The 24,575-nt window shown below is 41.7% G+C and overlaps 1 protein-coding gene across 1 annotated transcript; it reads right to left on the reverse strand.

Moving 5' to 3' along the window:
* Positions 1-5,499: 5,499 nt before the first annotated feature.
* vim.S (vimentin S homeolog) lies at positions 5,500-22,284 on the reverse strand. Its single transcript, NM_001087438.1, is given in 9 exon segments — positions 5,500-5,860; positions 6,428-6,510; positions 7,695-7,738; positions 7,825-8,045; positions 8,358-8,483; positions 10,746-10,907; positions 11,036-11,131; positions 18,841-18,901; positions 21,686-22,284. Coding segments are annotated over 9 exon segments (1,392 nt in total). The 5' UTR covers positions 22,231-22,284; the 3' UTR covers positions 5,500-5,806.
* Positions 22,285-24,575: the final 2,291 nt, after the last annotated feature.

Raw genomic sequence — 24,575 nt, forward strand, 5'->3', positions numbered from 1 at the left:
CTTACTATTCATGCTTATTTTGTTAAAAACGATTTTTATTGGATCATATTAAAATCTCAATAACCCTACATGGAGCCTAACACGTTTCATGCTTACCTAGCACTACCTAGGCAATCCCAAATGAGACTCATGTCCCCATACACATGTATACATTTACAGATGAACCCATCCATCTGCAAAACCAATCGCAGTTGGGCAGAGCTCTTATTACATAAGCAGCTCGTTAAGGCATTCTAGATAGGCCCACTCTACTAAAACCCTATTTTGTTAACTATTTCAGAACCATGTACCGGGGTAAAATACATCAGAGTAAATACATAAAGTGCTTAAAGTATATATTATGTCTATGTCATTCAGCGTTGTCAAAACTAATTCTCAAAACCAGCCAAAGTCAGCTACAAAACCAGCCCAAAACTAGCCAAAAAGTTACCCAAAAATAGCACAATATGTGCAGTGAAAAATTTATATATAATATATAATATGCCTTTTTCAAATTTTCACTGTTTCACATATTTTTCCATGAAGCAAAATGGGACAGATTCACCCCCCCACCAGCATCTTAACTATAGAGGGGGGCCAAGGAGGTAAAGGAATCCCATAAGCACCCAATACATATACAATTTCAATAAATAATGGTAAAACAGGCCAACCTATAGACATTTTGGTCGCCAGCAGATTTTTGCCCCAAAATTGTCTGAAATTGAGGATAATCACCGGAAAATGTGAGAATGCTTAAGAGGGATAGAAGCTTCTGATGAAGTGGCAGTGAGCCACGAAACGCGTTGGGTGGGCGTCCCCACAGGAGAGATGCTGCTGTAATTTTTATTGGATTTATAATGGGTTATATATATATATATATATATATATATATATATATATATATATATATACATATATATATACATATATATATATATATATATATATATATATATATATATATACATATATATATACATATATATATATATATATATATATATATATATATATATATATATATATATATATATATATATATATAAATATATTGTTCTGGCTCTGCAGTGCTCCGTTCCTCTACATTTATTTTGCCCTGGAACATGACAAGGCTGAATATGCAATGTCAGTCTGTGCTCCTTGTACAATAATGGAGACCTTCAGTTTATTAATACATGTAAAAAGTTAACATGTTATTATAAACAAATAGTTTTATTGCCTCAAGTACTGTCTAGTCCAGGGGTCCCCTACCTTTATTACCAGTGAGCAACATTCAGATGTAAAAAGATTTAGGGAACAACACAAGCATGACATTTGTTCCTGGGTGGTGCAAAATAAGGGCTGTTATTGGCCATTTGGTAGCCCCTGTGTAGACTGTAAACCTATAGAAGGCTCTGTTTGACAGTACATCTGGTGTTTATACAACTAAAAGTTGCCTCCAAGCCTGGAATCCAAAAATAAGCACCTCCTTTGAGGCCACTGGGAGCAACATCCAATGGGTTGGTGAGAAACATGTTGCTCATGAGCTACTGGTTGGGGATCACTGGCTAGTAGTCCATAAGGAATTTGCAACTCGCAATGTAACAAGAAAATGTAAAACAATGAAAAAAAACCTATTGTACAGATGAGCAATGATTTATTTTTTATCTATTATATCTTCAGGCCCGGATTTGTAGCGAGGCCACATAGGCCCGGGCCTAGGGCGGCAAAAATGTAGGGGCGGCATGCCGCCCAACCGCAACCCTGCCCCCACAGTGTTCCCGTGATTTAAATTGCGATCGATGTCGCTTAACGCAGCCGGCGCTAGGACCATGTAGTGCCGGCAGCGGCAGGGGGGCGTGCGCAACAGAAGAAGTCGGCGCTTGGACAATGCGGCCTTGGGGCGCCGTGATTTGAAATCCGGCCCTGTATATCTTTGATGGAAAAAAACAGTTAATAGAGTGTAAATTTGCGTACTAAATTAAAAAATAAGTTGATGATTGGTAATTGGCATAGAAGATGTTGAAAACCAAACCGAAACACTGCCGGTTTCTGCTGCTAGATGGCAGTAAAGCAGTAAGAAGTAAAGCATAGTCCCTCGTGCTACATAGTTGGCTCATGAGGAAACTTCGGAAAAAGAAGTTCCATCCAGCTGGAAATTTACATTCTAGTCGGTGGGAAGGCTTTTCGGGGAGATTAGTCACCCAAAGAAGAGGAGATTTGTCGATGAGCGACTTATTTCCCTGGAATCGTAGCATCTCCACCCTAAGTGCATCAGGAATAGAGGCAGTGCTTATAGTTACATTAGACTATCATTTGGAAAGTGCACACCCATTAAACCAAATGCTGAGGTGCCAACCCTAAGGAGACTGTCCAAATAAAGCCTCCCAGTGAATATAATACCAAATAGATCTACGGATTGCACACTCAGTCTATATAAAAAGTCAAAAATGTATTGTATCAAAAACGTACATATTAGCAAACAGTTTACATAGTTACATTAAACACGGCTTCATGCACCAAATCCACTTTTCCGGATACAGCTGAATACAGAATCTTCCACGAAGGATTTAGCTAAATCCCGAACTGAATCTGAATTCTAATTTGCATATGTAAATGAGCATAATTCAGTGGCGAAAAGTCAAACTGATCCATGTGATCTAAAATTAAGGATTTTAAGGGTTCGGATTCTGTTGAATTAGGACTAGGTTCTTCCCTACTTGATAATATAATAATGGGCCAGAGCTGAATAATGTCATTGACTTTAAAATCGAATTCTCACATAGATCAGTTTATTTGTGAAAAGGCCTGGGCCTAGGGCAGCAGAATTTACAGGTGGGCCATGCCACATACGCACTGGGGATCAGAGTTTGACTGCTGCATACCTCCCAATGTTTTGGAAATAGAAAGCGGGACAAAAAGATTTGCTGTGTGGAGCCACATCCCCTAATTACCACGTTCATTTTACAAAATTTGGCAGGTTATGTAACACATTTCTCCATTATTACAGTTTTATTAATGAAGATGAATTGCCCTTTAAGCTGCAAGTCTCAGTTTCCCCAAGAGATCCTTATCTTTAATTGCTTCTTTGCTTATCTTAAATTGTTACAAAAGTATCGAAGTGCACCTGCCATGTATTCTGGGCTCTCTGCCAAAAGCCAATTACATTAATTTTATGGCTGTTCAGTGCAGGAGATCAAAGATCAAAGAAAAGGTCGGGACATTTCAGTAACAATCCGGGACTGTGGGGTGAGTTTTCAAAATTGGGACTGTCCCGCGAAAAATGGGACAGTTGGGGGGCATATAATATAGTAAAATATAAAAATATATAAAAATATAATATAATGTAGTTTTTGTCACTGCACAGGGATATATTTCTCTTGTCTTAGCATGCACCAATATCTGCAGTCCCCTGGGCTGTACTGGATTGTACTGGTCAGGCTGTCGAGGGCAGGCAGTAATGCAAGGGGGTGCAGTGACATATAGGAGTGAGGTAATGACTTTCATTGAGTAGATGTAGAATTGAGTAAATTAGGGCGGGTGGGTGGCCAGCCTTGGCAGGTGTTTTACCAGTTAGGATAGTGAAATACCAGCCAGACGGCAACCCTACATGTAATGTACTGCATTCTGTAGCTGGTGCTTGCATTGGCCCTGTAATAAATGTACCTGGGGTTGTGCGGCGACCTGATATTCTGTGTTTGACCCCTGACTCTGCAATCTCGGTGCCTGTTTTGACCATTCTTCTGGTTCTTATTGGTACTGCTTTACTTCTACCTGTGTATGAACCTGGCCTGTGACCCCGACCATGCTCCTGCTACCCGCCTTGGTACCCATGTTGTTTGACGAAGCCTGTTCCTTGACTTCGCTAGCTGCTCCCCCGTCCTATCCAAACACGTTTGGTTCCCGTGCTCACTGAGAACTGAAGCCAAAGGCAGCTGCTAGTGGTAGGAGAGCGGGCTGAAACCGGAACATCGGAGTTAGTTCTGGGTTTGGGACACCGATCGTTACAGGCCCTTTGGTAAATCAGATCAGATACTGCTAAGGAAATGTGCAGAAACTCTTCTGCTTCTGAAATGTATAAATGGTAACTAAAGTTTGTAGGCATAAATGGCGGTGGGTCAAGCTGTATGAGATCACAGGCAATGTGCAGACATGTCAACCCCGCCCCCCAATTTTGTCAGGAGTTACACAATTTGTACCCCCCTCTCCGTGGCCTCCCATCACCTTATGTAATTCCCTGGGTCCCTAGTTTTGGGGTCTTCTATTACCTCTATCCGCTAGAGCACAGGCACATAACCCATTATATCAGTGGCTGTCAGACTTTTTTCATTTAAAGCCCCTACTATTGGTCTGTGCCGTGTTTGAATAAAGGCCTTTTATTACATTAAGGAGGTGCTGTTCTTGTCTACATTGAATCATTTAAAGCACCCTGCACCCTTGTGATAAAGCACCCCTGAAAAAACCAAACCCTGGATGGCGAATAAGAATCTTTTTTTGCTTATGGGATCCCCTAGCCTCATACCGAATTGACTTTTTCTATTAAAGGGCATGTAAAGTCTAAAATAGAATAAGGCTAGAAATGCTGTATTTTGTATACTAAATATAAACATGAACTTACTGCAGCACAAGCCTAATCAAAGAAATAATTTATGTTTTCAAAGTTGGCTACAGGGGGTCACCATCTTGTAACTTTGTTAAACATCTTTGCAAGACTAAGACTGTGCACATGCTCAGTGTGGTCTGGGCTGCTTAGAGATCATCATAAACAAAGCTGCTTGAGTTCTGCATGGCTGGGAAGTAAGGCGGGGGCTCCCCCTGCTGTTCATAAGTATGATTGTTTCCCTGCTCAGCAGTTAGGGACCGTCTGACAATTCCTATCCACAGCAGTAAATGAAGGGGGAATTGCACTGCATACAGTCAGGTTTCTTATAAAAACAGTACACATTTTTTAATTAAAGTATATTGGAGATAGGTTTCTTTTTCATTAAAGAAAGTAAAAATGGGATTTTATTTTTTTGCCTTTACATGCCCTTTAAATGTGGAACTCAATGATAAGGGTTAGTAAAGAAAGAAAAACCTACAAATGGCTTGCACAATTATATTGTTCTGATGAAAACATATATTCAAGGATAAGGTATGGTATGAATGAGTTTTCTGAGTGAGCAGGAAGTTCAGTTCTATGTTAGACATCCAGTCACTCCAGCCTTTATACATTACATTTTTGGCTAACTAACTAACTAACTATAACCTGTAGTGATGGGAGAATTTGCGCCGATTCGCCGAAACATTCGTGAATTTCCAGCGAAACTGCGAAAACTTCGCCGGTGACAATTTTTTTTCCGCTAATTTCGAATCGCGCAAATTCGCGCCTGACGGATAAATTCGCCCATCACTAATAACCTGTCTATTTAACCAGTTTTTATTTTTACACTGAACTGTTTCTTTAAGTTTCCCAAATTCAGTGGACAAGAGCACAGTCTGGCTGGAGTCTAATGGTTTTTGTTTTAGGACAAGCAAATGACAGAGACAAACTTTTATTTCTAAAGATTTATTGAAGCACTGGCTGCACATTGCCTGGAAATAAAAAAAGCTTTTTTTTTCTTGGGAATGTAAAAACAGTATTGCGGCACAAGATAATTGCTATTACATAGTCTGTAAACTAGACAGAAGAAGCTCACTGCCTGTCCTTGCCAAACCAAACTCCTAACTGTCAGCTAGCTTATCCCTATCTTGCGCTCTCCAATTAACTGCAAAAGGCACTTGAAAGCTGGTTTTCTTCAAATTTTAAAACACAACGCTATTACGGTGCTGGTAAAGGTTCTCTGGTTATGTTCCGGATATTTCAATTTCACTCCAGGTCCAGGTCCAGGTCATCGTGGTGCTGGGAGCTTTCATTAATAACCTGCCAAAAAAAAAACAAAAAAACAACTGCTGTTAGTATACACTAACGAATAGCATATTAACAAACAGATAAACAAGTAGTTTAATGACCTTATAAAGAAACATTTTGGGTTGAGAACTCTTGGCTGCTTACATTTGGTTGGGTCCTGTTGGCCAACAACCTTATCATCAGTATAACAGTCACTCCTTTAGTTCCAACTTCTAAGCCAATCAAAATTCACCATAACTGGAGTTCAGAATGGGCCCCATGAAGTGTAGGAGCATTTGCAGGGGGCAGTAACGCAGACTGCAGGAGGCTGGAGGGCTGCCAGTGCTACAGAGTGTTGACCAGATTGCTGAAGGCGTTGTATCTCCCCCACAATTTTATATTGGTAAGTTGGTTGTAGCAAACATTTGTGCAAACTCTACTCTAAATAAAGCTACAGCCTTAATGATTGCCATTAGTTTGTGGTATTTTGTATTCTTCATCAAACAAGTCTCTCTTGTCTCATGTCTCCTACTCATCTTATTTTGCTTTACTGAAACACACCAATAGAACTGGTATCACACAAAAGGGGAGAGAACAAACCTGTCCATCTCTTGTCTCCACAGTCTTGATGAGCAGAGTGCGTTTGGAATGAGTGTCCACTGGGTGAGAATCGAGGTTGGTTTCTGCAAAACAAAGCGACTATGATTCTGCAAGCATTTAAATATAGCCTTGTAAACAACAGAGAATGTGATTGTGTAATATCATAAATAGTTCAGTCAGTGGGCAAGGTGGAAAGTACACGGCAAGCCACCATGTTTTATATATTTTGCACCCTGCCCCACTGTCATCGTCTTAAAGGAGAATTCAACCCGTAATAAAAAAAAACCCTCCCCCTAACCTGGGTAGACCCCCCTCCCTCCTGCCCCCAGCCTACCTGCCCCCCGGGCAAATGCCCCTCGTTTTTTACTCACCCCTCCGTGCAGATTCTGGCCTCTGAGTTCACAGCAGCCATCTTCTTTCTTCGGTCTTTGCGGCACATGCGCAGTTGGAGCAAATATCCGGTCCTGAACCACAGCGCATTTGCCGAAAGTCACGAAAATTTCCAAAAATGTTGTCAAAAATTTCAGTGACTTTCAGCTCATGCGCAGTTGTTCGGGACCCAAAATTTACTCCAACTGCGCATGTCTTCCGAAAACGACACGAAGATTACCAGAGAAGAAGATAGCTGCAGAGGCCAGAATCTGCACGGAGGGGTGAGTAAAAAATTTGGAGTCAGGAAGGAATTTTTTCCAGCCTCTGAGGCAAATTTGAGAGTCTTCAGATGGTTTTTTTTGCCTGTCTCTGGATCAACTGGCAGTTAGGCAGGTTAAAATAGAGAAAGGTTGAACTTGATGGACGTGTGTCTTTTCAACGTAACCTAACAACCTAATTTACTATGTTACTATGAGGCACTTTGGTGCCCCCCTAGTTGTTACCCTAACTTCATGTCAGTCAGATACACAAGTTAGGGATTTTAGGGGCTTTTAGGTTGAGCTCTTCTTCCTGCTCTCCCCACCTGCCACCCAGAACTGCCGGTTTCCAACCATTTTTTAAAGACGTGCGCCTCCTGCCGCACCCCTTTTGTGATGTCATCGGCAGGGCGGGTCGGCACGGGCCTTAAAATGGAAGCCGGAAGTCGGGCTCAGGCGGGTTGGCAAAGGGCGGATTAGGGTCGGGTGCAGGTCGGCTTTTCTCTGACCCCGTACATGACTATTATGGAGGTGTTTAAGGCAATCCAGGTACTGATGCTCAAACGACATAGTTCCACACTTATTACATCTGCCAATATCCCTTTAGAAACAATAAAAAAAGTTTAAAAGAGATTTACCTCTCAGGCTCATTGTAGAAAAGGAATGTACAGGAATGGTAATTCTGTAAAACAGAACATAGTTATGAAAGTTTATACTAATTCTGTATAGAAATGACTAAATATGTTCATGAGAGCTTTTCAGACGTACCTGCTCTCCTCTCCCTCCAGGAGTTTCCTGTAAGTAGCAATCTCAATATCAAGAGCCATCTTAACATTGAGCAGATCCTGGTACTCTCTCAGGTGCCGAGACATCTCCTCCTTCATGTTCTGGATCTCCTCTTGCAGGCGTTGAATAGTGTCCTGATAATTAGCAGCTTCAAGGGCAAAGTTCTCCTCCATTTCTCGCATTTGGCGTTCGTAAGACTCGTTCTATAAGAGAAGAAAACAGTAAACTACAGTTTAACCAGGAGCGGTTGAGCGATTCCTAGACTAGACTCCAAACAACAGCAAAAATAAAAATGTGGTAAAAAAAAACTTGAACCATCCCCCATAAATAGATAAAGGGTTAAAATGTTGGTATGCCCTTTGATTCTACCCCATCACATCATAAAACAAGGCATTACTCTGTGCTAGTGTTCTTTAAAAGTTTAACTATCAAGTGACCTGAGGGAGATTTGATTGCACGAAAATCCCCTTCATTTGTCACAGTTGTTGAAATTTGTTGTTGAAATTTGTACTCACAGATCCTTTCATTGCATCAATCTCGCAGGTTAGAGTCTGGATCTGTCTGCGGTAGTCATTGGTATCCTGCTTAGCCTGACGCAGAGCTTCATTGTTACGATTAGCAGCTTCCGACAGGTCAGCAAACTGGCAACACAGCAAGTGAAATTTTAGTATCTGAAATTCGATTATGAGTCACGTACGAAAGGATGTTTTTGAAACTAAAATATCACATTGTATTGTTCTCCTCATTTTACTTCCAATGGACCAAGGACCTCTCAAAAGACAGGGACAGAGTTTTACTTGTACAGTTAAATATAATCCAGTATCTAATAAGCAGATATTCTTATAAAACAAAGGTGAATGCCAGAATGTTGTTCTAATGCTCAATGATGGCTGATTTATTTCACATGAGTTAATACGAAGTACCAATTAGAAATTCAGTCTTATTCATCATAATTAGTAAAGATGTTCAGGGGTGAGCAGCATCCTTTATACTATGTAAAGGGTAGCAGGTATAGTAGGGAGAGATGGTGCCTATAGTAACATTGGGATAATAGTCTCTGGGAAGGGAGTGTGACTGTGGGATAGCAGGTATAGTAGGGAGAGATGGTGCCTATAGTAACAGTGGATAATAGTCTCTGGGAAGGGACTGTGGCTGTTGGACAGCAGGTATAGTAGGTAGATATGGTGCCTATAGTAGCAGTGGGATAATAGTCTCTGGGAAGGGAGTGTGACTGTGGGATAGCAGGTATAGTAGGGAGAGATGGTGCCTATAGTAACAGTGGATAATAGTCTCTAGGAAGGGACTGTGACTGTGGGATAGCAGGTATAGTAGGGAGAGATGGTGCCTATAGTAGCAGTGGATAATAGTCTCTGGGAAGGGAGTGTGACTGTGGGATAGCAGGTATAGTAGGGAGAGATGGTGCCTATAGTAGCAGTGGGATAATAGTCTCTGGGAAGGGAGTGTGACTGTGGGATAGCAGGTATAGCAGGGAGAGATGGTGCCTATAGTAACAGTGGGATAATAGTCTCTGGGAAGGGAGTGTGACTGTGGGATAGCAGGTATAGTAGGGAGAGATGGTGCCTACAGTAGCAGTAGGATAATAGTCTCTGGGAAGGGACTGTGGCTGTGGGATAGCAGGTATAGTAGAGAGAGATGGTGCCTATAGTAACAGTTTAAAAAAAGTTTAAAAGAGATTTACCTGGGATAATAGTCTCTGGGAAGGGAGTGCGACTGTGGGATAGCAGGTATAGTAGGGAGAGATGGTGCCTATAGTAACAGTGGGATATTAGTCTCTGGGAAGGGAGTGTGACAGTGGGATAGCAGGTATAGTAGGGAGTGATGGTGCCTATAGTAACAGTGGGATAATAGTCTCTGGGAAGGGAGTATGGCTGTGGTATAGCAGGTATAGTAGGGAGAGATGGTGCCTATAGTAACAGTGGATAATAGTCTCTGGGAAGGGACTGTGGAATAGCAGGTATAGTAGGGAGAGCTGGTGCCTATAGTAGCAGTGGGATAATAGTCTCTGGGAAGGGAGTGTGACTGTGGGATAGCAGGTATAGTAGGGAGAGATGGTGCCTATAGTAACAGTGGAATAATAGTCTCTGGGAAGGGAGTGTGACTGTGGGATAGCAGGTATAGTAGGGAGAGATGGTGCCTATAGTTACAGTAGGATAATAGTCTCTGGGAAGGGACTGTGGCTGTGGGACAGCAGGTATAGTAGGGAGAGATGGTGCCTATAGTAACAGTGGGATAATAGTCCCTGGGATGGGACTGTGGAATAGCAGGTATAGTAGGGAGAGCTGGTGCCTATAGTAGCAGTGGGATAATAGTCTCTGGGAAGGGAGTGTGACTGTGGGATAGCAGGTATAGTAGGGAGAGATGGTGCCTATAGTAACAGTGGAATAATAGTCTCTGGGAAGGGAGTGTGACTGTGGGATAGCAGGTATAGTAGGGAGAGATGGTGCCTATAGTAACAGTAGGATAATAGTCTCTGGGAAGGGACTGTGGCTGTGGGACAGCAGGTATAGTAGGGAGAGATGGTGCCTATAGTAACAGTGGGATAATAGTCTCTGGGATGGGACTGTGGAATAGCAGGTATAGTAGGGAGAGCTGGTGCCTATAGTAACAGTGGGATAATAGTCTCTGGGAAGGGAGTGTGACTATGGGATAGCAGATATAGTAGGGAGAGGTGGTGCCTATAGTAGCAGTGGGATACTAGTCTCTGGGAAGGGAGTGTGGCTGTGGGATAGCAGGTATAGTAGGGAGAGATGGTGCCTATAGTAGCAGTGGGATACTAGTCTCTGGGAAGGGAGTGTGGCTGTGGGACAGCACATATACACATATATATATGTACAGTATATATAGTTTCTTGACCACAAACAACATAATATCATAAGACGCACCTTAGACTTGTACCAGTCTTCGGCATCTGCAAGATTTTTAGAAGCCACATTCTCATACTGCTGGCGGACATCACGTAGGGCAGCAGTGAGATCCGGTTTCGACACATCCATGTCAACCTGGATATGTGACTCCTGAATTTGAAGCTGAAGTTCTCGGATTTCCTAATCAAACAAAATGACAATGAACATTCAAACTTCTTTTAAGCTTTTAAAATCGTAGACATTATAGAAAAGAAACAAGACAAAATGTGAGAACATGGCAGACCACATAAATGTAGGACTACTCTTACCTCATCATGGAGTTTTTTCAGGAAAACAATCTCTTCTTGTAAGGACTCAACCTTCCTCTCCAAGTCAATGCGTGCCAGAGAGGCATTATCCACATCCTGAATTTATGGAACAAAACAATGTTACAATTAAAGGGCATGTAAAGTCTAAAATAGAATAAGGCTAGAAATGCTGTATTTTGTATACTAAATATAAACATGAACTTACTGCACCACAAGCCTAATCAAACAAATAATTTATGCTTTCAAAATTGGCTACAGGGGGTCACCATCTTGTAACTTTGTTAAACATCTTTGCAAGACTAAGACTGTGCACATGCTCAGTGTGGTCTGGGCTGCTTAGGGGTCGTCATAAACAAAGCTGCTTGAGTTCTGCATGGCTGGGAAGTAAGGCGGGGGCTCCCCCTGCTGTTCATAAGTATGATTGTTTCCCTGCTCAGCAGTTAGGGACCGTCTGACAATTCCTATCCACAGCAGTAAATAAAGGGAGAATTTCACTGCATACAGTCAGGTTTCTTATAAAAACGGTACACATTTTTTAATCGAAGTATATTGGATATAGGTTTCTTTTTCATTAAAGAAAGTAAAAATGGGATTTTATTTTTTTGCCTTTACATGCCCTTTAACAGCTAGTAAATCATATTCCAACTCCTCAACATCCATTAATGATTGCAACAAGTATATTTAAACCCATTTATTAATTTCCGAAGGAGGGATAATAATGCAGGGCTGTTGCAGGCCAGTCCCATGAGCAAATCATTAAAATGCCAGATGTTAAGGGCGAGACCCATATGACATAACAACTTAATCTGTTTCATCCTTGGCTCTCGGGATAAAAAAGAAAAACTTAAGATAAACAATAATTGTTATGGTGTTTTTTTGACCTGGGTTATTGGTCAAAATTGGTCAGCAATGCCCAAATGAGAGTTTTGTTGTACTGAAATGATGTACCAATTAATGTCTGAACTATATTTATAAATATTGATGTAGATTGAGACAAGGAAAATCCCATTTGCTCCTGGAATAAAGTAGGATCAGATTAAATACCAATAGAAGTGTGATTGGTTACAGGCTACCCAATCAAAGTAAGAAGTAAGTAGCCCATACACAACCTGCTCTGTAAATGGCCCAGAGAATGACTTTCACCCATTTGGATGCATCAAATTTGAAAGTAAAGGTTCAAAGATGGCCCAAATGCTTTAGTGCAATCTGGACCCACCACCCACCTAAACCGACTTACATAAAAGCCTTATAGCCAAAGTACACCCATCTTACAACCTGTAGTAATAAAGGTTAGTGACTCCAGCTGTCTGTAAAACTAAGTTCAGTTAGTGGAGCATGCAAGCTGGTCAGTAATTAAGCGCCCCATTGAAAATGATTCATGATTTTCCTGAATGACTGCAGATGTTACCAGAATAAGGGAGAGTAATTGGGGGATGCAGCTGGTTTCTAAATCTGGAAAGCATATCAGCAGTTCCTGTCAAAGAGTAGATTGGAAATCCACTATGGGCTTACTATGATGACATCCTACAAACTTTTTTCTACATCCGTCCTGTGTAGAATAGAAGCGATTCGGTTCTTTGTGCTACTTATTCATGACTCCATGTTCATGTAAAAAAAAAATTAGATTTGCTCTCACATCTGCCCCAGGCGTTTGCTACTGGAGGATGCTGGAAGCTGTGTTACAGGAGCAACAGGACAGCCATGCTGTTACAAAAATGAGTGCAAGCTTTATGAAACCCTATTTCTTTTAAAGGGCATGTAAAGGCAACAAAATAAAATCCCATTTTTACTTTCTTTAATCAAAAAGAAACCTGTCTCCAATATCCTTTAATTAAAAAATGTGTACCGTTTTTATAAGAAATCTGATTGTATGCAGTGAAATTCTCCCTTCATTTACTGCTGTGGATAGGAATTGTCAGACGGTCCCTAACTGCTGAGCAGGGAAACAATCATACTTATGAACTGCAGGGGGAGCCCCCGCCTTACTTCCCAGCCATGCAGAACTCAAGCAGCTTTGTTTGTTTCCCTGTAGAGCAGTCGGTCGACTGTGTAGAGATTTTATTTTGGCTTTACAACCTCTTTACTGTTTCCAACTCCAGCTGCAGGGACAAATATCATGGAGCCAGATTTAAACAGATAAACTTTCTATTTGGAGGATTATTTTGCTGCAGTCACTGGTTCTGCAGAGTTGGAAAAAGTTTGTATTAAACAATACAAAAACGATAAAATCCACATTAGATTACATGACAACACAGGACCCAGTGCAGTCTGCCTATTCTGATTATTAATCAGTCTTGCTGTATCGGCTTCTGGCAGATATTATTTGACTTGTGCTGTTTTGATAATTTATGATGATCCCTAAGCAGCCCAGACTACACTGAGCATGTGCACAGTCTTGGTCTTGCAAAGATGTTTAACAAAGTTACAAGATGGTGACCCCGTGTGGCGGACTTTGAAAGCATAAATCATTTGTTTGATTAGGCGTGTGGTGCAGTAAGTCCTGTTTATGTTTTATATACAAAATACAGTATTTCTAGCCTTATTCTATTTTAGACTTTACTTCCCCTTTAATGAAGCAATTAAAAAGGACAGTCTAGTTCACTTCAGAAGATTAAATGAACTTTACAGAGCATTGATCTCTTTTCTCTCTAGGGCCACATAATGAGGGACATAGATCAAGCTGTAGTGAATTAAAGGCACCATATGCCACTGCCATGAACCTACTGGGACTAATTTATGAAAGACAATAGCACAAGTGAAGCCTGTGTCTCATCCCCACTAAAAGTCCTGTTCGTGAAACAGCCTTTGCAACCAGAGAATTAAAGGACAAGGAAAGTTAAACTAAAGAAGTAGCTAGAAATGTTGTACATTATGTTTTGGGCTTCTGTACCAGTCCAAGGCAACCACATCCCTTTAGCAGTAAAGATCTGTTTCTCCAAAGATGCCCCAGTAGCTCCCCATCTTCTTTTCTGCTGATTCACTGCACATGCTCTGTGCTGCTGTCACTTACTGAGCTTAGGGACACACTCACAATATACAGTACATATAGAAATGTCACAATATAAGGCTGATTAGTAATTAATACAGATAATTACTACATGGCAGCACAGAAACCAGTGCAATTAGCATCAGCATTTAATATCCCTCCCCATAGCACCAGCTTTTATTACAGACTAACATTATTTTCTGCTTGATAATTTGTGACGACCCCTAAGTTTAGCTTCTCAACAGCTGCTCAGAGCCCACTGAGCATGTGAGGGTCACAGACACTTTCCAAGACGGTGACCCCCTGTGACAAGTTTGAAGTCCTGGATCATTACTGCTATTGGCAAGCTGAAACTTTAGGCTGGTGCAATAAGTTCAGTTTATAAAATATGTCATTTTTAGGTCTATTCATTTTTAGGGTTTAGTTCTCCTTTAAACTCCTGCCAGGGTCATACATACAGTATAACCATTGTTCTGCATAAGATGGGCATGACATGGTCTTGTACCCTTATAGGTACACTGCATTTGTTGTGCTAAAGTCATCTGATTCCCAAGTGAAAATCTCATGCAGAAGCCATTGATAATCATGGATTATAATCACCAGATAATCACAGAACATGAAATACAATAAGAAACTGAACATTTTTATAAATTCAGACCAGCTGGTAACTCTGAATAGGACTGCACAGGAAGACAGGAACTGCCTGTGTGGTCCTATAATGAAATGATAGTATACAATGACTGTATTTGGTCCAAACTAATTTCATATATTTAGCATGAAACGTGTTTGCATATTACCAGTGAGTCGGTAATTCCTTTAATCTACATTACTATTGGAGTGAATGGTGATTTTTAACCTAGTGAGTTGCTTAATTTACCATAGCTCTTTACATATGAAAGCACAGAGTTTAAAAAGGTCTTAGAGCAAGGAGCTGAGGCTACAAATGCTCAATGGTCATTCCCAGATGTTCTTTATATTCTTAAATCTCCTTTCTTAAAAGATTTTTTAAATCATTTTTGTAGTGCTGTAGAAATGAACATACTAAAGGGCCAACATGGACTCTTGTTCAACATGAGTTCAATGAATAGGGCTTGTGCTACCGTTTGTTTTAAAAGAGAAATAGCTATATTTTCTGCATGTCCACTAAATTGCTGGTGTTTCTGAGCAAATTAAAAAAGAAATACTGTTCCACTGTGAATCCCTCTGCATGAACAGATTATTTCCTGCCTCCAGCTGCAGCTTTAAGCTTTGAGATAAGGCACAGCTTATTATAAAGAAGGTTTCTCAGTAGAATGGTAATTTATTTTAACCAGAAAATTCAGCCCAAAAAGGAAAACATGTTATATAATACACTTTGGCTCCCTGCAGAGGCCTCAATCCCAAATCAGGTCTCCAATGGACTCCAATATGACCAACTCCCCCATACCTCATAATAAAAGAGCAGCAGGTATAGTTGGCACTATCTCTGGCCACTTGGCTACCTCTCCTTGGCCATAAGCATACACACCTGAAGCCACCACCTGTGCATGCTTTGGGCCACCAGAACCAGGGAGAGGAACCAACCTACCTGATATGGTGGCTGTAAACTATGCTTTACTCTATATTTTATCATGAAGAATGGGTGTGGGGCCCTATTGGGGTGCAGGAGTGGCACAGTTTAGAGGCAGGGCCCTGCAGATGAACCATGGTGGTCTAAAGGGGTTTCCGTTTATTTCAAGCGTTTGCCCTGTTTAGTGTAATAAATAACCAAAAAAAAATATTTTATCATTTAAACTACAGGAAAAAAGTATGTCCACGCAAGCCCTATTTATGAACCCAAAGTGGGGTATAGTACCCCTCTAAGAACAGTTATGGCTAGTATTAAAGGATAACTAAATCCTAAAAATGAATGTGGCTAAAAATGCCATATTTTATATACTGAATTTTTTGCACTAATCTAAAGTTTCAGCATCTCAATAGCAGCAATGATCCAGGACTTCAAACTTGTCACAGGGGGTCACCATCTTGGAAAGTGTCTGTGACACTCACATGCTCAGTGGGCTCTGAGCAGCTGTCGAGAAGCTAAGCTTAGGGTTCGCCACTAATTATCAAGCAGAAAATGAGGTTTGTCTGTAATATAAGCTAAAGCTACAGGGCTGATTATTAAATTCTGATGCTAATTGCACTGGTTTCTGTGCTGCCATGTAGTAATTATCTGTATTAATTACTAATCAGCCTTATATTGTGACATTTCTATTCTATGTGTACTGTATATTGTGAGTGGGTCCCTAAGCTCAGTAAGTGACAGCAGCACAGAGCATGTGCAGTGAATCAGCAGAAAAGAAGATGGGGAGCTACTGGGGCATCTTTGGAGACACGGATCTTTACTGCTAAAGGGCTATGGTTGCCTTGGGCTGGTACAGAAGAAAAAAAACATAATGTACAACATTTCTAGCTACTTCTTTAGTTAAGCTTTAGTTCTCCTTTAAGTATAGGCATATGGAACCGTACCCTATACCAACAATTTCATTTTTAAGAGATGAGGAAGCAAATACAGTTCGAAAAAGAACAGCAAAGAAATTTATTTGGCAGGCGGGGCCCAATGGCTTAAGATACCGCTGTTATGATTCCAAAAATTTTGCAACATCACTTATCTCGTGGTTGCACAACTTCTAATTTCGTTTTCTTTCCTCCCCATCTCGAACTAGCTGCAGAATCCTTAACTTTCTAGAGAGAGTTAAGTTACTCGCTCTACCACTGCGCTCAGCTGGCAAATAGTAATGGGGGCATGAAAATGAGTTCATTAAATGAATTGCCAATAAAGGAGTTGCAAGAAAAGTGCTTGCTCAATAAAAATATGGGAAGCAGAAAAAGAAATTCCAACAGATAGAGGCATTTCTCCAAGATTAAAAAGCATTTCTTTCTCTGGGCCTTACATCAGCGGAAGACTCAATACTCACAAGGGAGCACAAAGCCGGCTATTATTGCAGCGCTGACACTCTAAATCATTCTTATTCCTGCATTCCACAGGGCGGCCGTGAGAAACTGCTAACGCTCCTTAGCAAAAGGAAACAGATGGTGCGGAGTTCCCATTATTGGGGCTACTTCCAATTTGAAGCACTTTTGTGCTTGTCATTGGTTGGGTTTTCTTTTGTCTGAAGCAAATGCAAAAGGCGGAGGAGGGGGGTGTGCAAGAAAAGGGTGAGAATGAATAGCCATGATACGGCTATAAATGATATACGGCCTCTAAGTAGAAAACTCATTGATTTTCTCTTTAAAAGAAGGACATGGAATAATGAGACAATGCAAAGGTTTATACAATCATGAGACTTAAGGGGATACTGTCATGGGAAAACATGTTTTTTTCAAAACACATCAGTTAATAGTGCTGCTCCATCAGAATTCTGCACTGAAATCCAATTCTCAAAAGAGCAAACAGATTTTTTTATATTCAATGTTGAAATCTGACATGGGGCTAGACATATTGTCAGTTTCCCAGCTGCCACAGTCATGTGACTTGTGCCAGCACTTTAGGATGGAACTACTTTCTGGTAGGCTGTTATTTCTACTACTTAATGTAACTGAATCAATCTCAGTGGGACTTGGCTTTTACCGTTGAGTGTTGTTTTTAGATCTACCAGGAAGTTGTTATCTTGTTAGGGAGCTGCTATCTGTTACTTTCCAATTGTTCTTTTGTTTGGCTGCTGGGGGGGAAAGGGAGGGGGGTGATATCATTCCAACTTGCAGTACAGCAGTAAAGAGTGACTAATGTTTATCACAGCACAAGTCATATGACTGGGGGCAGCTGAGAAACTGTCAATATGTCTAGCCCCATAGCAGATTTCCAAATTGAATATAAAAAAATCTGTTTACTCTTTTGAAAGACGGATTTCAGTGCTGCGTTTTGAAAAACAAACATGTTTTCCCATGACAGTAGCCCTTTAACCAGTTTGTTGAGTCTTCTAAAGCAGGGGACACCACTAACAAGACCCGCTCATGAGAATAAAAAGCATAGCGTTTGCAGGCCAAAGTGACTTGCCAATGATACCAGTAAATATTTTCCCAGGGCATAACAAATAGAAATTCATGTTTAGCGTGTTGCTAATTTTTACCATCTGTTCCTGCATTCCTAGACCCTTACGTTTTTTTTTCCTGAGAAATGAGCTGAACGTTATAATGACTGGGCTATTTCTTTTCCAGACTACATTTTTGTGGAAAATGACATATATTTAAAGAGACATTGTACCCATGTCTATAAACAGGATTTACCTCCACTTTATTTTCCTTTTTATATCCAGTAAAAGATATTGGCCAAGGGTAAGAGCAGACCCAACACCAAAGATGTTAGAAATGGGTGGAGTTGTTGCAGTAACACCACCAGAGGGGAAGGAGTTCATGTAACTCAGTTACTAATGGAGAGATGTCCTGCTTAAAGTTTGGCCTACTACCCAACTAAACCACACCTTAGGTTCCATTTCTCAGCTCAAACCTCCCAAATCACTGATCCATCCATGCCTAGTCCCATGAAAGCTTATTTATTATATGTCCCCCTAAGGAGATAACCATTTTATTACGTTATTTGCCAATAGGTATAGAAAAATCTTGCTAAGGCAGAAACCAGTTGACATAAAAGGGAAACAAATAATGATGAAATTATAATAATTACCCAACTGTCCCATTATTTGTATCGGTTTTATCATTAAACTGAACTTTATGCACTACTTTGCAGCTAGGGGGGGGGGATTTCAACACAGAAAGAGAGCACCGGTTTTACAGTAAGTGCAAGAAGCAAGAAAGTACCATATGTAACAACAGTATAAAGTATTATTGCTTCTTTTACCTGTCTGAATGACTGCAGGTTGCCTTCTGCTTCTTCTCTTTGGATCATTTCATCTTGAAGCCTAAAGCAAGAAAGATTTTCAGCTCGACGTGAGATATAATTGCAAAGATATAATAACGCTAGGTTTGGCAGAGCTTACAAAATTCTATGATATTTTATTTAGCACCAAGAAGTAGGATTGTAAGGTGGCATTACTGGCATTTTGTGCCAATGAAAAAAAACAAGGTTGCCATCTAAAAACGAAGGTTGCCAAGTGGAGTTTATGATATTGCAACGTGCAAGCAATTGTGCTAATTTAACCCAGCAGGAGGCATCACCATGGCTTGGTTTTGGGGTGTTTTATTGTTAAGACCCAGAGAACCCCGCCCAAGGCTGAGATTTTTGTTTATAGCGCCACCTAGGAAGTTCAATAATAAATCTGGCTCCAGAAGGAATTATTTGAAGGAATTGTTCACCTTTGAGTTAACTTTTAGTATGATGTAGAGATTCTGAGACAATTTGCAATTGGTTTTCTTTTTTTTTTAATTTTTGTGTTATTCGGCTTTTTATTCAGCAGCTCTTCATTTTGCAGTTTCAGCCATCTGGTGGCTAGGGTCCAAATTACCCTAGCAACCATGTATTGATTTAAATGAGAGACTGGAATATGAATAGGAGAGGGTCTGAATAGAAAGACGAGTAATAAAAAAGTAACAGTAACAATACATTGGAAAGCTATAAAGAATCAGAAGTAGAAGTTTAAAAAAAAAAAAAAAAAGTATAGAAAAAAAATAATGAAAGTTGCTTAGAAATGGCCTTTTTATAACAAACTAAAAGTTAACTGAAAAGTGAACCACCACTTTAATATCCACAAATAGTTTTGGCAGTTGAATGATTATAAAGATGGTATCTGTGTGCATTTTCCTGTGCTGCTACTATGACTAAGTTCTTCAGTTTGACAATACTGTTGCAAAACATAGCCTTTTCTGTATAATTGACTAATATCCCTTGGAAGGAACTTAGTCTCAGTAAAAATCACTCTTGCCAAACAGTTTAACCAAGGAAATGTTATATTACCATCCAAGGTAGGTTTGTATTTATTAAATGAATGAGCAATGCTACATCTTTTTGTCTGTTTCTTCATTTTTAGAAATATGCATTAAAACCCCTCCCTTCTTCCATCAGCAATGAAACCAAAATGGAGCCAACATTTGATCTGAATGGGCTGCCACACCCATCCCTCTAAGCCCAATGGCAGACACTTAATAGGAACGTTTTTTCCAGTGACCATGGCAAAGCTTACGCTCAGTTTTGCCTAGCCCTACTGCCCATTATACTAGCCTGCCTGAAGGTTTCCATCATTTCTGATGGAGCAGAGATCTGGCAAAAAAAGTATAATCTCCCCCTTGTTCAGTCCCAAGCATCACGATGAACATCCTGACCTACATAAAGTAGTTTAATCATCTTTTGGCAAGATCCACACACCCATACAACACTCTCTTCTAGAGATTTCCACAAGGCTCTCCATTGCACAATAGCCATTTATCTGTTGAATAGAAACTATTATGCAAGACATAGCCACCTACATTAAAGGGATTCTGTCATGATTTTATGGTGTCGTTTTTATTTCTAATTACACTGTTTACATTGCAAATAATTCACTTTACCATGTAAAATGTCATTCCTGAACCAGCAAGTGTATATTTTTTAGTTATAATATTGGTGTGTAGGTGCATCTCAGGTCATTTTGCCTGGTCGTGTGCTTTCAGAAAGAGCCTGCACTTTAGGATGGGACTGCTTTCTGGCAGGCTGTTTCTCCTTCTCAATGTAACTGGATGTGTCTCAGTGGGACCTGGATTTTACTATTGAGTGCTCTTCTTAGAGCTACCAGGCAGCTGTTATCTTGTGTTAGGGAGCTGCTATCTGGTCACCTTCCCATTGTTCTGTTGTTAAGGCGGCCATAGACATAGAGATCCGCTCGCTTGATGAAGTCAACAAACGACTGGATCTCTCCCAATATGCCCACATTGAAGTGGGCGATATCAGGCTGATCCAATTGTGGGCCATAGGGCACAATGATCGGGATCATAATGGATCTGATATGGGCAGTTGGATCGCGGGACCACATAGAAGCACAGATGCGGCCATGATCCAATGGGATTTTTTAACCCGCCCTGATCGAGATCTGCCCAAATTTTGGCCAGATATCGGTCAGGGAAGCCCGTTGGATAGTTACATAGTTAAATTGGGTTGAAAAAAGACAAAGTCCATCAAGTTCCACCACTCCAAATGAAAGCCCAGCATCCATACACACACCCCTCTCTACTTTTAATTACAAACACGGGCCAATAAGCTGCTGACTCGGTCTGTCGGCAGCTTTTATCGGTGCCTTTAGGCTGCTGGGGGTGGGGGGAAGGGAGGGGCTGATATCACTCCAACTTGCAGTACAGCAGTAAAGAGTGACTGAAGTTTATCAGAGCACAAGTCACATGACTGGGGGCAGCTGGGAAACTGACAATATGTCTAGCCCCATGTCAGAATATAAAATTAAATATAAAATAATCTGTTTGCTCTTTTGAGAAATGGATTTCAGTGCAGAATTCTGCAGGAGCAGCACTATTAACTGATGCATTTTGGGGAAAAAACATTTTCCCATGACAGTATCCCTTTAAATCATAGTTCAACAGGGTCTTAAATGCTCTGGGATGTCTATGATATTGGAGAAACATAGGGCAGATCTATAACTCCCAGCAAGCTGATGGGAGTAGCATGGGCTGGCCAGAAAGAAGAAGAATACCCTGGGGACAGTGAGTCTAGATGAAGATGCTGATAAGAGATGAAGCTCCTAAACTATTCTACTCGCTCTTACTTTTCTCTCAGTCGCTGGAGGTCGTCGCCCAGGTTGTCTCTGTCCACTTCTACTCGGGCTTTCTCGTTGATCGCCTGATCCAATTGTCGGCGGATCTCCCTCATCTCCTCCTCATAGAGATCCCCTATCCGCGAGGTGCCCTTCCCTTTCAGCTGCTCCAGCTCCGCCACCAGGATCTTGTTCTGCTGCTCCAGGAATCGCACCTTGTCGATGAAGTTGGCGAACCTGTCGTTGAGCTCGATCATCTCCGCCTTCTCGTTGGTCCTGTTGGCTTTAAACTCGAGGTTGACGGCATCTGCCAGGGTGAAGTCCACGGAGTCTGCCATTCTGGCCGGGGGGAGGCTGCTCCTCAGTCTGACCGAGGACGACTTGAAGACGGCGGGGGAGGCAGAGGTGGAATAGACCATTCTGCTGCTGCTGGTGCCCGGGCGCATGGAACTGCCCAGGGAGTACCGAGAGCTGGAAGTCACATAGCGACTTCCAGATGAGCTCGACCTAGGGTTCCCCCCGAAAATCCTTCTGTAAGATGACTTGGTTGTTGCCATGTTGGTGCTAAGGTTTCTCCCTTGTCCTCACCCAGCTAGTACTTCAGCAGGACTGAGAGCTGGCACCCTGGGCAGTACTTATACAAGATAACGGGGCTCAACGCTGACAGATATCTTCGGCAACCAATAGGATCTGCCGTTAGAGGAAGTTCGTAGCCAATAGAAACGCGCAGAGGCTGGACTAGCGTTCCGCTACTTCGTGGCCAGCTTCTCCGAAAGTTACTTTGAATCTGTTGCTTCAGCAGCAGCGGCGGCGGCGGCGCGTTCGGTTCTTTTCGCTCTATTCCGTCACCGATATAATGTGTCAGAGCTCAATGGCGCACACTCTTCATTCCTGCCAGCTGGAAAATGATTTAGCTTAGAGGCGCAAACAGTGAACTAAAACTCTCAGCGCGGTGTAGGAATGGTAATTCCATTGAACAAACCTATTGGCAGTTTAATGGTACTCCCAGCCTTTGTCCTCTCATCATTTTGTCCCCTCCCCCTTCCCTGTGTCTCTGAATGATGGAGGGGGAAGGGAGGGGAGCCCCAGATGAGGGATGTATTTTTAGGCAATTGCCATGGCAATGAGCTGATAACAAGATATTTCCTGTTTCAGTCGCTTATAGAGTGAAGGATCACAACTTGCCCTCACTTTATATAAGGGCCATTGGGTCCCTGGAGCTGCCCAAAGCTACAATCGCAGTTTGGGTATCAGGGGAGCATGGGAAATGTAGTACCGCAAAGCATTAGAGCTACAAGACCAATATGTTTGGGTGTTGCATTCATATGGGGCCGTAATTCATTTTGTTGTCAGTGGCACTTCATTAGAGCTGATGTTTAAACCTGTAGTTCAACAACAGCTAGGCATCACTAATTTATGGCAATCCAAGCCAGTCTTCAGGGGTGTAAAGTCCGACTGGCCCACCGGGATACCAGGAAAACTCCCGGTGGGCCCAGGTGTCAGTGGACCCTCAGGCTGCTAAACCTTTTGGCCTATTTCATGGCCATTCCCTATTATATGAGAACAAAGAGATTAAATAGAGTGAATAATTGATTATAGTATATAAAAATAGGAGAATAGAGGTTGAGTGAGGAGATGAAGAATATTAGTACTGAGAGTGGGCCCCTGGTCTAAGGTTTTTGGGTGGGCCCCTGATGTCCCAGTCCGACACTGGGTGTAACTACAGAGGATGCAGACCCTGCGACTGCAGGGGGGCCCAGGAGGTAAAGGGGACCCCATAAGGCCCTAATTAGAGGAGAATTCAACATAAAAAAACTCCTACCCTACGCAGACCCCCTCCCTCCTCCCCCCCAGACTACCTGGTACTCGGGGCAGCCATCTTCTTTTCTTCGTAAAACTTCGGAAGCAGACAGTTGTTTTTGGTGCATGCGCAGTTGGAGTAATATTCCTGTTCCGAACTACTGTGCATGCGCAGAAAGTCACGAAAATTTCCGAAAGTCAAAAAATTGTAATGAAAATTTTTCAGAAATGTTCGTGACTTTCGGCGCATGCACAGTTGTGTGGGACAGGAATATTACTCCAACTGCGCAAGCGCTGAAAACGACTGTCTGCTTCTGCCCCTAACTTTTCACTTATCCCTCGGAGCAGTCAGTATCGGACTTGGACACCAGGGGCCCACCCAAAAACCTTTGATCAGGGGCCCACCAATTAATCTTAGACCAGGGGCCCACCCTCAGTACTATTTTTCTTCCTCTCCTCACCCAACCTGTATTCTCCTAGTCTCTTTTCTTTACATACTATATTCTATTATTCACTCTATTTAGCCTCTTTGTTCTCATAGAAATAGGGAATGGCCATGAAATAGGCCAAATGTTTAGCAGCACAAGGGCCCACTGACACCTGGGCCCACCGGGACTTTTCCTGGTATCCCGGTGGGCCAGTCCGACACTGGGTGCAGATTCTGTCCTCGGGAGTTCACGGCAGCCATCTTCTTTTCTTCGTTTAACTTCAGAAGCAGAAGCATGCACCAAAACAACTGCCTGCTTCCGAAATTTTACGAAGAAAAGAAGATGGCTGCCCCGTGTACCAGGTAGTCTGGGGGGAGGAGGGAGGGGGCACTACGTAGGCTAGGGGGCTAGGGTTTTTTTATGTTATGGGTTGAATTCTCCTTTAATGAGTAATTTCAACATACATTGGTAAAAAAGGACAACCTCTGGATATGTTGGGGACCCTAAAATGAATTTGCTGTGAGGCCCAGTAACCAGGCCTGGATTTGTGGAAAGGCCACCAAGGCTGGTACATAGGGTGGCAGGATTTTAGGGGGCGGCATGCTGCCCAACCACATCCACATTGGTTCAGAAACACCGGGAATATGCAGGAGATACGATCGTTTTTTAAATCT

Source organism: Xenopus laevis, chromosome 6S (genome assembly GCF_017654675.1).
Source record: "Xenopus laevis strain J_2021 chromosome 6S, Xenopus_laevis_v10.1, whole genome shotgun sequence".
NCBI lineage: Eukaryota > Metazoa > Chordata > Amphibia > Anura > Pipidae > Xenopus > Xenopus laevis.